The following is a 13570-nucleotide window of genomic DNA, read 5'->3' as shown; positions in this document are numbered from 1 at the left end:
AAATGTATGCAAATCTAATTGCAGTCAAATGGGAAAGAGAAAGGGGATGGGATAACATAAATAACAATTTGTTGGGCTCGGATTGAAGACCCTTGGAATGCTCTCGAAAATGAGTTAGTGGCTGAGTTTGAAATTCAATTTCAAAGTGCTGCATAATTTATCAGAGCACTCTCCACTTTTTTCCAAACGGCAAAAGTTAATAACATTTTTTTTCAAGCTGCCTCAGGGCTCACAGCATATTGGGTAATTTTTTTTCATTAAACCTGATGAAAGGAGCTGTGTGTGTGTGCAATTGTTTTTCTCATTTGTTTGGGGCTAACAAAACAAAACAAAACAAAGCTTTAATTAAAGGAAAACTGCACCAATGTGGTTGAAAATTATTTTGTTCGGCATTGAAAAAGGTGGTAAGAGGTTCCCTGGAGAACTCTGTACCTTGTCAGCTAAAAAGACATACAAACTTTAAGGTCCCAGCTGACTTTCGAGGCCTGTCTGTTTACCAACTTAAATTTATTGATTTATGCCCCCGAAAATGTTTCAAAGACGAAATCTCTTGTGGATGCCACACATGTGCCGCCATTATCGCATCCCGAGAAATGTCAATATAACGAGACGAGCATCCGCATCAGCATTTTGTCCATTCGAACTATATGTATGCGAGTGTATCTGCAAAAGTGCAAAAGAAAGGAGAAAGCGGAACCAGAGACACAGTTAAATTGATGATTGGCTGACAGGAGACCGGAGAAAAAAGCAAAACAGCAACTGGGAGATTTCAATTAATTTTTGTTTTATTGACACAAATGAACGAGTCGTTCTCGATTTTTTTTTTCTTCATCAGAAGCATTTGCAAATAGGCGCACATGGCGTATGAGTGACGACAATGAATTAGCGCTGCAAAAAGCAGACTGCTCGAGGACCTCAAAGTTAAATGGAAAGTAAAAGTTCAATAAAGCAAAAAGTATGCTCAGAAAATGAAAAAAGAAAATGGAAAAGCGATGAGTGGGTTGGGGAAAACTTCGTGCTCAACTTGACAATGACAGAGCCAAACTTTCTGACAGTGTTTCCCTGTTTTTGTTTGTTGTTTGCTGCTGTTTTATGTTTTGTAAACACATGCATGACCCATGTGAGACAACCAAAGTCACAACAACTCGATATTACTGTGTGTGCCATTAAGGAGAAAGTAGAAAGTTGAAAGGAAAGAAAGTAGGGATACAAAAAGAAAATAAATACTTAAAGTTGCTTGTTTTGCCATGAAGAATATGGTATATCCGGAGCAAGGGGAAGTGGATGTAGCTTCATGTAATAGATGGAAAATATTAGTCAAAACTCTTAAAACAAATTAAAATTGCAAATAAACCAAAATAGAGGAAATCTCTTGATGACAAAGTTATAATGTATTCTTGGCTTGAAATTAAGTATCCTAACTTTAATTTCAAGGGAAGTGAGACCACTAGAAGAACTTAAATTAAACAACAATAAAAAAAGGAAGTATGTAGTAAGTTCTTAAAGTATTTTATATATTTCTATGTATGTTAGATCACCACAAACCAAACATTCATAATAACAACTCAAATATGGCCCGCCAAGTTGGCTTTTAGAACAAATATTGTTACCATGCAGGCCCAACTTTAGTGGTTTTGTTGGCCAAACAAGACGACAAAGTTGTGATACCTTGTGGACACCCAAGGCAAGCAAGTGGTTTTTCCAATCCCTAGGAAAGGGGGGCACCAAGAAAAATCAGCCCAGACCTATCAGACTACCTTGGAATAGACACTCTTGGAGGCGCTTTCCTCTAGTCATGCCCATGCCCATTTTCATTTTCATTTCCACCTCCATTTCCATTTCCATTCCTGTTCTCAGAAGGCGGCAGCACTTTGCCAACTGCCTTGAGTGACTGATAGTTGTTTGCCCGTTTGTTTGTTTGTCCAACTCGCACTTATACATGTACTGAAGATGCACTCGAAAAAAATCAATATCAAAAGGGTAATCATATGTGGAATAAAGAAAATTATATTTTAGCCATAGAAATGGAACCAAGCATTCCTTTATTTGGGTTTTATTCTATTTGTTTAGTTATGATATTTCCTTTTTATAACTTCTTACTAACTACTTACTCAATTAATAATATAGCCTTATTAAAAATAGGTATTTCTTTCATTATAATTTCCTTGATATTTCGGCGGAATTACATAGTTTTATCCCTGATATCCCTTATATCTAGTTCTCTTAAGCTAATTAATTTTCTTCCTGTGCATCTTATGGAGCACATATATCCTTGGAGGCGACATTCGGTCCATTTTGCCGTGTTTGCGCTTGTGTTCATGTTATCTATCCATCTGTCTATTTGCCTGCGCTTACTTCGCATTTGTTCTGCTGTTTGCCTTGTAGTTATGTGCAGTTGTTTGTTGTTGCTAAATTACTGGCGCTGCCTTTGTTTTAGCCGCTCGGCTCCACCCGTTTTGACAGCCAAGTTAGTCAACAGAGCGTCCTCAGGGGCTGGACTTGCTCCCATTGCCATGGAACCCATCCCCGAAACCCATATCCATCCCATGCCATGTTGGCTTAAACGCATTTCCGCTGCAAATATTACTTGGACTTGTGACTTCGTCCTGCCCTGCTGCACGGATAACACAATCCGGCAATTGCCCAGAGTCCGCAGGGAGAACATAACACAAGGATTCTGACCTCCGGGGACAGCGCCATCAAAGCCATGGCCAATCCAATCCAGTCCAATCCCATAGACGTCGTCGATGGCGTTGTCTGTGGCTGCGTCGCAAATTTTATGTTTCCTGCAACTGCTTTTGTTACAGTGCACTGTGGGAAATATTACCAAATATACACACAGAAAATGTTTAAGTAAAATTGAGTTAAATAATATAATAATAAAATAGTACTCTAACAACAACATAATACCCACAAATTACTATCTGTGGTAGTCATCAAATTGTTGTTTATCTTATAAAGCCCTTTAAAAATTTTTTAATATAACAAAGTTGCCATAAACATTTGTTAAGACTTCCTGTATTTTTAAACTAGTAGTTCTTTCTTAACAAAAAATAATTTTTCATATAATAATTAAACTTCCTCTGGCTCTTTTTAAAATTTTCCTTAGGAAGTAAATTCGTATATTTAACAAAAATAAAAATGAAATAAATATCAGGTCTGAAAATGAGTAAATCACTAAATAAATGTGAACTTAAAAGGATACCAATGCAAATTTATCAAAGATATATAATAATTAATTTTTATGTTGTTGGCCTAATTTAAAAAAATACTTCGCTTATGTTTGTTATTATTATAAAATGTAATATGTAAATTTACCCACACGTTACGCATCCCAAACTAAATACAAAAGTCAAGTACAGAAATGCTTTTAAAATTATTTTTTAATGATACTTAAGGTACCCCGAAATTTTAAACTTGAGACATTAGTGGTTTTTATAAATATCCTTTGCTTTCCATAGTCCTTGCTGGCCTGCATTGTTTTATTGTCGCTGTCGGCTACTTCGTTCATTATTTCGACACTTGATGCCGTTGCCGGATGCGGATGCCCAGCTTACAGGACGATGTTCTGTGGTCATGTTTGCGAAGATGACAGCAAATTATTGAAGGCAGGCGCTGCTGTCTGGCAAGGAAAAGTGGGTAAAGTTACGCAATTAGGGAGAACTCATCACGTAGCGCCGGATACTTTAAGGAATACTGTCTCGTAAAGTGTGGCAATTTTAACAGCTTTATACAGCTGCAGTTAATAACTTCGATTGGGGCAGCAGCGACCCTGGGGCGAAAGCGTTTTACGAACGCAAGTCCTTTGCCATTTTGTACAATTTTCCCAGCCATAATTTCCTTGGGTCTAGCGGGCAAATAAAAAATACTTCACTGTTATTTGCAATAAATGAATATAACGTCCGAGCTGTAATCAAGACCATCTGCTGACAATGGTCTGGCCATTTTTTCTTCGGTCTGCCCTTCGCTCTTTATTTGCCTTTTTTTCTGGATTTCTTTGCCTGGGTTTTTGGATGCTTTGCAGATTTTGTTTCGTTGCTCCAAACTTATTATTGCGATTTTCTGGGTGTGGCGAAAATGACCCACGTTAATGTCCGCGCACCACAATCAGCAAAAGATGGGATAAACGGCAAGGGAAGGTCATTAAAACATTGCTCTCTGCCATTTACAACTTGCAGTTTTTCAAGGGAATCGCTTAGCATTAATTTGATTACGATTTGAGACATTAAAGTCGCACTCTTCGCTTGGTAATATGTTGTATAAATGCTGATGTGTGGTGATAAAATATTAATGGGGGTATTAGCCAAGGTCATAACCGGATGATTATGAATTGAACCTTCTGGCTAATTTGTACAGGATTATATGAGAGTGTGCAATTTGTAAAGATATTTAGGTTAAAGCTTTAGGAAACCATTTTACAGTATTTAAGAGTTGCTCAATTTAGATATAAAATCTATTTTTAGAAATGTATATGTGTCTAAAATCGTATAGGCAATATCAAAAAAACAATCTTTCCCCCTATAAGCATCCTTAGCTCCCCTCAACATTAAAATTATCCTTGAGCAAGGAGCCCAAATCTAAATCGCTTTAAGCCACACCCTCTCACACTTAAAATCCGCTTCGGATACACCTTGGAAAAGATTAATTCGCAATTTATTTGCTTTAATGCCGGTTGTTGGAGGGTGAAATCAGAAGACACGGCAACACTTTCAGGACCTTGCTCCCCTCCTTAAAACATGTTTTTCATTTCCAGCTCCGTAGAGTTTAGGCAATGCAAAAGCAATTTACAAATTGAATTTATTCCTGTGTAGCTGCAAATATGTTTATGGCAATTTATATCTGGGTCCCACTCGGTAGGGCCCCCCGGATTCCCTCATAATTGCCCCGTCTGTGTTCCTGGTCCTGCTAAAACTGAAATTAATGTCAACTAAGCAGCAATTTGCGTACCAACTGCAAACTCAGAGTGTTTTCTAAATGAATTATGTGCTGCAGAGCGGTTCGTAGATTGTATAAATTATTTTCCTAATGGTAATTTTGTTGAATTAAAATGTCGTTTTGTCGGTGATCATGGAATTAGAAATTAGTTTTCCATGTTTATTTGCAGCTGTGGAGTTTCAAATGATAATATCAACGTTGTATGTCGGAAATAATAATTTGAGATAAAATGCAATTTACATTTTAGTGCAGTTTCATTCTTATAGAAACTTTAAATACCAAATATGATTTAAAGCGGTATGGTTATTATTTTTAAAATTTTACAACCAGCTCCTGTCAGTTCATGAATTTATTTTTTCAACGCTTTGCATATAAATATGATTTATGCTCTCCGAAAAAATTCAATCGTTGCTTCGACAAGAGCAGCTGAACACAGATACAATAATCGATGACGCCCTTTAAAAGTTTGCCGGAAATGAATTAGTTTGTCGCCAGTTTACGATCCCCACTCTCGACGCAAAAGAAATGTCATAAAATCATATAAATTTCATTTCACAATTTCCGCATGCAATTTGGCGTGCCACAAATGCGGCCCACACAATGCGGCATTCCAGTTTTCCGCCCACTCCAGAACTCGGAACTCTGCCCCCGATGTTCATGTTACCTTGCATTGCTCCTATTGTTTTTTACCCTTTCATTATTTTTGTTTTATTTCCTTTTTGCAGCGCCATGGCCGATGGCATCCTCACCGACAACCCGCATTTGGTGCTCCTGTTCTACATGGCCCAGTTGTTCCTACGTGAACTTGTGAAAAGCTATCGCCTCATACAAGTCGTGCCAATGGATATGTCCGGCTATTATGGTAAGTTTAATGCAACACCAACGCACGATTCCGTATTCCCCGGCCAACTGGGACCATGTTTCAGCTGTCGCCACTTGGATTGCGGGTCATTGCGGATTTTGCAGATGCCAGCAAAAGCTGAAAGTCAGCGAAAGACTTTGGCAAATCGAGTTTGATTTTGAAGGTCTCCATTTGTTTAAAGTGTGCGATATTGCAATATATGGTCGCTATGATATTTAAAATTTGTTTCTATGCACTTATCTAGTATATTTGCAATTATATACACTCAATTTAAACAATAAGCAAACTTGAAACTGCAAAAACGAGTTATATATTTTGATTTGGAATACATTTTTATAAATTTTGTGTTGCAATTTGTCTAGTTTTGAAAGAACTACTCGAATATTTATGTATTTTGCTTACCAATTTGGTTGAATTTCTTTTTTAAATTGGTCGTTATGATATATACAAAGTGCGTCTAGGCAGAAAATTAATAAATTTATGGTAATACAGACAGAATGAGAGTTTCCATAGGCATATTTATATATTTGATTTACCAATTTGGCTGATATTTATGATAATAGTGGTCGGTTTGGTACTCACAAAATTTATATATTTATGGTTATACAGACTCAAATTTAAAGATAAATAAACCATACACCGAAAATGCCAGATCCTACTGGTAATTTTATGTAGCAATTTGGCTGATTTTGATGCTATTAATGAAATTTGTAACCTGCAAAATATATATAGACATAAAAAAACCTAGTAAAGTCGAGTTTATGATGAATTTTTAAAAATTTAAGTGGTCTGCCTGAATAAATTTGAACCCCTCTGCACTTTAATGACCTTACTGCACAACTATTTCCCTGCATTCCGAGCTGGTCTTAACGAGGAAATGGCTTCTTTGACATTGCCATTCAGGGCAGCATTCCCTCACTCAGGAACAGACACGTTCAACAATTGTTTGGCATACTCCCAGGGACTGCAGCTGCGATTCTGATTCAGATTCTGGGTGTCCTGGCTGTGATTGCCATTCTTTAGCCATGTTTAATGTGCACGTGCGAGTGCAAAAATATGCAGAGCCAAACTTCGAACTGATTTGTCGCCAGGCTGACCATGGAAAATGCCGGCGAATACAAATGGGAACGCAAATGCCAAATGCCAATTGCTGATCATAAATTTTTAAATTGCAACCACTGTGCTGGCACTGTTTTTTTTTTCACTGTCAACAAGCGCCCGGGAAAATTTGCTTGGAATGGGGAGTAAATATTTGCAGAGTTTCTGGCTTTGGGCCTTTGGTTGCAGCGAATTTACAACGCACCCGCGTTTTCCAAACAAATATCCGCAGTGCCATGAAAACGCCATCAACGCAGAATAAGCAATAAAAAATTCAAAATTGAAAACACAATTTTTTTTTTTGTTTGGCTGTTATAATTGCCAACCAAAATGTATGCAAAAATTGACAGGGCAGTGAGATAGTATGTGATGATGGGGGATGTGGACCTTTAATTATTGCCACGCTAGCGAAAATTCATTGCCTTCAAGGGTATAAATCAAAAGAGGTACTCGTTTGGGGTAAGAACGATGGAATACCATCTGGAAATTTAAATAAAAATTAAGCTGAACAAGGAAAATCGTTGTTCAATTCATAAATAGTAAAATGTTGAATTTAAAATAAATTTAAAAATTTATTATTATTTAAAAATTTATTTTAAACTATTAAAAAAATATATGCCCTCTAATTCGGCTGATACCTTTTACAAAAATGGTCCACGTTGAATGCTGGTCATGCATGTTCGCATACGCGATGAAATATGAATATTGCGCATACGCCGCATTGGACGATCGAATAGATTGCAATTCATTGAGGCTTGCAGCTCAGAAAGTTTTACCAAGTAATTAATTTGAATATGGCTGATGAAGATTGATGGGCGATCGGAAATTGATTGCAGCATCAAACATCTAAGCTAAATTCAAACACCAGTAACACAGAAAAATTAAAACATTTAGGTTGTACTCTTCTCATAGACAAAGTTATAATATATTTTATCTTTCAATTTTAAATTTCTGATCATTTAATTGGCAAAAGTTAAGGCCAACAAAGTTCAGTCAGACATCAAAGCGCGTTAAAAATAAAACAGCAAAAGCTAATGAAGCAGCAAAAGAACGGAAGTAAATAAAAAGCCGGGGAATGCAAACGTCAAAGGAAAATGTTTGCATAAAAATGAATGGAGCAAATAAATGTGGCTGCGGCCAAGTCAAACAAAATGGTTTATTTTATTGCTACGATGGGGAAGTGGTGGCCAAAGAGCTTGACCTGCCTGCTGCAACTCGGCTTAGAGGAGGCTTATTACTCGTCTCTGATTTATCCCCTGGATTTTCTTTTTGCAGAGAACCGAGCCGGGCCCTCGAACCTGGGCAATGTCATCAGCCAGATATTGTTGTGCAAACAGTTCACGCCCGACTTCAACGAGGAGGAATTATGCAGCATCACCAAAGACTCCCAGGACATCGCCGTGCTCCTTTCCGAGATGCAGGAGTACATGCCGCAGCACGAGGCGTACTTGGGTGAGTTTTGGTTAGACATTCAACTGCGCAGGCTCCCGGTTCCGAGCCCATTACCTCGGTGGAGGAACTGCAGTTCCGCAGTTCCATTGCCGTGCACTTTGGTATTTGGCCAAGGACCGTCGAGCAAACAAAATTGTATGGCACACAAAAAAGGGCAAAGCTGCGCACTACAAATTGGCAGGCTATTAAAGTCCATAGCTGCAGAGCTTTATGGGTATTTTTTCAAAACAAAAATATTTATTACCATCAAATGGATTTAGAAAATGGGGTGATGGGCTTGAAATAAATTTAGTAGTATATTTAGTACTACATTTAGTCATTAAATAAGGATTTTTTAGACATACGATTTTATGATAATTGAGTCTAATTATGGGTATAAATTATTTTTATGACACTTAAAATTTTTTAATACTTGCTTTCATAACAAAGTAAGCTTAGATACTAACAATTTATAAAGATCTTACAAAATTCAGCTGTTTCGGTTCTACCAATAAAGCAATGTAAATGTTACTCAACATCTATTCTATTCTGTTCTATTAAGTATTTTTATTCTTGATTAAATTTGCAAGTATTTGAATGAAGCTAGAAAATATTAGGTACTATTAGAACTTTTTTATTTAATGAGCAAAAATATTATATAAAAATGAAAGATTAAAATCCTTAAGCTAACAATTATAAATAAATAAATTATTATTTCCTATTTCCTAATTAAATCATAAAACTGACTATGATATTACTAGATTAAGTTTTTTTTGTTGTTAAAAGCTAGGAATTCCCTAATTTTTCACTGTGTGCTCTGCTTCCTTAGTAGTTTTCCTCCGAACTCATTAATTAATCAAGCCAATTGTTTGCTCTTTTGTATGGTGTTTGCAGAACGCAACGCGGCCCTGGACACAACTGGTCCCTGGCAGGCGAAGAGGCGCCAGAACTACATCTGCAAGAACATGAGCCTGCTGTGCTGTGTCTCCAGGCCCAACTATCTTTGAGAGCAGGCGGATAGTGTGTAGTCCGAGCCGGACTAGGACTAGGATCCCGATGAGCTCCAGCTCCGTACCCAACCACTACTTATATCAATTACTAGCGCCTAAGTTGAGCCTGCATACCCGTAGAGGAAATTCTAGATCTTAAGTCGAGGAGCGGTTCCGCTCAATTAGCATTGTAACATAGTCAAAGGTCAACGGATGGGACAGGATGGCACTGGAGGGTTCTTCTCCTACCCGAGAGACATGTGTATAATCAAAGTTAATTATGCTGCATATACAATATTAATGTAAAACCGATTACACAATACGGATATGGATATCTACTATATAGACACCGATATAGAGACGTTTAACTAATGGAACGGAGCCAGTTAAGACTTTTAGGCCATTAAAATGTATTCACTGTATAGACCCAAAGCGAAAACACACACATACATTATCCGAAAATGGTATAACCCTTGAGTTAACACTAAGATTAGACAGAGGCTGAGGGATAGAGTAGGGTGCTGGGAGCAAAAGGCAGTTAAGTGGTAGTTCAAAACGGTGTAGCCTTCGTAATTAAGTTAAAAGCCTGGCCAGGCAAGTGCTAAACAAAAGCAATAACAAACATGTTACTCAAAAACAGAACATATATATATATATATTTAACCAAATAGAAGTGTAATTGAAGTGTCTCTAGGTTTCCGTTTGTTCATTTCACGGTTTTCAAAGTGAACTCTGCACAGTACCTTAAATCAGAACAAATAATTATTATCGAACAACAAACGAGCAACGTGTGACCAATAAAAATACAAGTAAACTAAATCAATTTGTTTAAAAAACAAGGTTTAATGGCAAATCAATATCCCATTCTCAAATGGTACAATAGTATTATAAATTCAGTGGGAGGCAACAAAGAATTTCAATCAGCAAACTTTGTGTAATATTTAAGCAGCCAATGAATATTTATTTCAGCACATAGGATTATTTTTAAATAGTTGTTGGATCTAAACACAATGAGAGTTTGTCTAACTAATTAAAAATTAATGGGCTTTTTTATTAAAGAGGAAATAGATGAGACCAAAAGTGTAACAATTAAATTATTAAAGTTAGCTTTTATAGTCCTTGTATTCGAACATTTTTTTGCCGCTAAGGTCGAATATTGCCTGAATATAAAGCAATTATTGGCAAATAAATTTATTGCACCGCCAAAATAAATAATTATGTTCTTATTGTGTTTTCGGTTCCATTGAAATCGCATTAAAACTGCACAAATTTTATTTTTACAAATTAAAAATGCTTTTATAGCGCTGTAGACGAGCATATGGAAAATTCATAAGTTCAACTTTTCCATTGAATTCATTTTTAATTTGGAGGGCACAAACTATGGCCCAATGGCTGTTGGTATGTGTTGCATATTTAATGGCAATTAATTGAAGAACTTATTTTTGTTGCCAATTTAACTGACAGGAAGTGAGCAGAACACTCGTTTAACATTGTAAATCAATTTGTTGTGCAAACAAGTAAGTGCTGATCAACTATGCTTGGGCTCTCGACAATTGTTGGACCGCTGAAATGACAATGAAAATGTAAAAACTCTGTTAGAATGCCCAAAATACAATGGGTCAAGTAGCTGGCAAATATTTGTACATACTTGGAACCCAATAGAATATTTATATATATATATAAACCGAATCTCTCATTAATATCGAATTGTAGAACAGATTATTTATTAATTTATTTTATTCGATTCTAGGCATAAATCAAACACCAAACAAATTTACACGTCTTTAGAGAAGTTAGTTCTTAAATAGTATGTTTATAATATTGATAATTATTTACCTGTATATGAATGTATATTGCTTAGATCGTTTAAATAGGTATATTCCATCAACCAGCCGTGATTGTTATATGATATTCATATAAGAATTATCTGAATGTATTTATTAAATGTTTGTTCATGTTGTTTGAAAACTAAATGCCACTGAGAAGTAACTCAAAAACTCACACACACTAGCAACAAGAAACTAAAACCAAAAACCGAAACTAAATACCAAACTGGGTACCAATCAAATATGAATAAAGCTATTTTTAGAGAAACTAAACTTAAGTCTTGGGTTTATTTCGTGTTCTTGAAGTGAAGGTTTTTGTGTTTTTCTGCTTGGAAAAAGGTCCAACAGCGTAACTCTGAATTTATTACACTTCATAAAAGAGCGATTAATGTTTATAGATGTGATTTTATCACGAACACCCGAGCAGGGAAATATATGTATGTGGGGATACATAAAGATGGAAGATTGCTGCCGATTGAATCCTCGAAGGGTTGGTACCTTGGAAAACACTCTTAGGGGATGAGTCCTCACGTATACCCTTACTTGTTGAAAGATTTTTGGTTGAAAAGTATTTTGTATTAAAGATTTTATATTTATTTTTTAGCGTTTAGCCTTTTGAATCATTTTTATGAGGACTTTTATTTACTGAAGCTTCATGTTTCCTTAATACTTTCAAGGTTTTTAACAATATAACTTTTGTAAAGCATCCAGAAATATGTTGTTTAATTTTTGAAAAATATATAATTTATTATGAATGTTCAAGAATTTATTTCTTAGATTGCATCAACGTTTGGACATCTCAGGGTCATATATACTCCTCTAAGTACCCTATAATCCTGCTGTATAAAATGGTTTACTTCAAGCTCTTCGGAAGCCATCGTTCTACGTGCCATGGCATTGAGGACCAGCCAACGTGTTCGACAATAGATACGTCTTAATCAATCTTAACCTGATGCCAAGTGGCAAGATGGCAGCTTGTTTATTTTAAACGCACTGTTTGACAGGGGAAAAGACCCAGCTTATCCTAGAGTTAGCGGGATGGAAATGGCTTAAAAGTTGCAGCCACGACACAGGCCCAATGCAAATTGCATGGTCACGTAAAAATCTATGTAAATTAGTTGGAAAAGTTACGGCAGCGATTGCCTTTTTTATGAGGGGGAAATGGGGAAAACTGGGGGATGCAAAAGGGGCTGAAGCCTTTTGCTAGTACGTGCCGTTTTGGCCAAAATGCTTCATTTACCGCACACACACTTAAACGCACTGTTCGCACACTTGGACACCTTGCTCGATGGCATTGGCTGTGGTTTTGGCCCGGCTTTCCCTACTTTCCCCACTTTCCCTGCTTTCCCATAGCGGGCTTATCCTCCAGTCAGACGTGAGGTGTTAATAGATTTACGTGGCGCATGGGCCTTCTGGTTGAGCAATGTACATGTACTCCCTGCCACGTTTAAGTGGGTACTCCATCAGGTGCAGAGGAAAAAAGTGCGATTACAGTTTGGGTTTAAGTCATCGTGGTTTTGGCGGAAATAATTACTTTTACATGGTGGGATAATCAAATATTTTGTATATATTATAACAGCTCTTCTGGTGGAAAAGGGATTTTTTTCTGCCACACGAACAGTATACAACAAGGATTCTTAATAACTGACTAATTTCAGTGATCAGTAAATTTTTAAAATATAATTTTGCTCTCGTGGGCATAGGATTTTGTCGCTGCACAGTGTTCTAAACAATAAGAATCTCTGTTAACTATATTATTTAATAATCAGTAAATTGAAATCCCTTTTTCTTGATTTTTTTGAGTATTAAATTTCGACACATTTCATATTTAAACCAAGTTCTCCAATATTTTCCTGCCTGTAGACTGTCAAATGACAATGGGGCACGCATGCCGTGGCTGTGGCAGCACTCGCGGCTCATTATGCTCCGCAATGAAGCGAAAATAAAAAGTATAACAGGCCAAACAGAAAATTTGCAATTCAAAGTAAACAAAAAGCGGGCAAAACAGCAGCCAGAAGTTAAAACAACAGGAGAGGATGGCGTCAAAAGTTGGCTAAGCAAAACGGAAGTTGACATTATTTTTATTTTCTCCCATTTGCTTTTTTGTTTGTTTGCCTGTGTGTTTTCTTTTGATGTGTGTGTTTGGGGGGGAGTGGGTTCTTTTTGGGGGGACCAAAAATCGGAATGGAGTTGAGTGGCCAGCAAACAAGTTGCCATCCCAACTCCCACTGGGTATTTATTCGTGTATGTGGGTAGGGGCTTGGGTGCGTCAAAGCCAAAGCCAAAATAAATGCCAACAAGGATAATTCTGGGGTAATCCGATTTAGTGCGTTGCCCGCTGCTGGTCCTCCGGATCCGTGGCACACACAAAAAGTCCTCTTGATTATGTGCCGCCGCACCGGATTCTGTTGTCCCTCTCTATATATCGT

At 36.9% G+C, this 13570-nt stretch overlaps 1 protein-coding gene across 2 annotated transcripts in view; it reads left to right on the top strand.

Moving 5' to 3' along the window:
* dcma (decima) overlaps window positions 1-10621 on the top strand; it is a 32659-nt gene extending 22038 nt beyond the window's left edge. For both annotated transcript variants that reach the window (XM_036821603.3, XM_036821607.3), the window contains exons 4-6: window positions 5661-5797; window positions 8171-8347; window positions 9221-10621. In XM_036821603.3, the coding sequence (XP_036677498.1) occupies window positions 5661-5797; window positions 8171-8347; window positions 9221-9333 (427 nt within the window). In that variant the 3' untranslated portion in view covers window positions 9334-10621. The remainder of the gene's footprint in view (window positions 1-5660; window positions 5798-8170; window positions 8348-9220) is intronic.
* The last annotated feature ends 2949 nt before the right edge of the window (window positions 10622-13570 follow it).

Source organism: Drosophila suzukii, chromosome 2L (genome assembly GCF_043229965.1).
Source record: "Drosophila suzukii chromosome 2L, CBGP_Dsuzu_IsoJpt1.0, whole genome shotgun sequence".
NCBI classification, from domain to species: Eukaryota; Metazoa; Arthropoda; class Insecta; order Diptera; family Drosophilidae; genus Drosophila; species Drosophila suzukii.
Note: the sequence above shows the minus strand (reverse complement) of the source record. Positions and strands in the feature narration are given on the sequence as shown.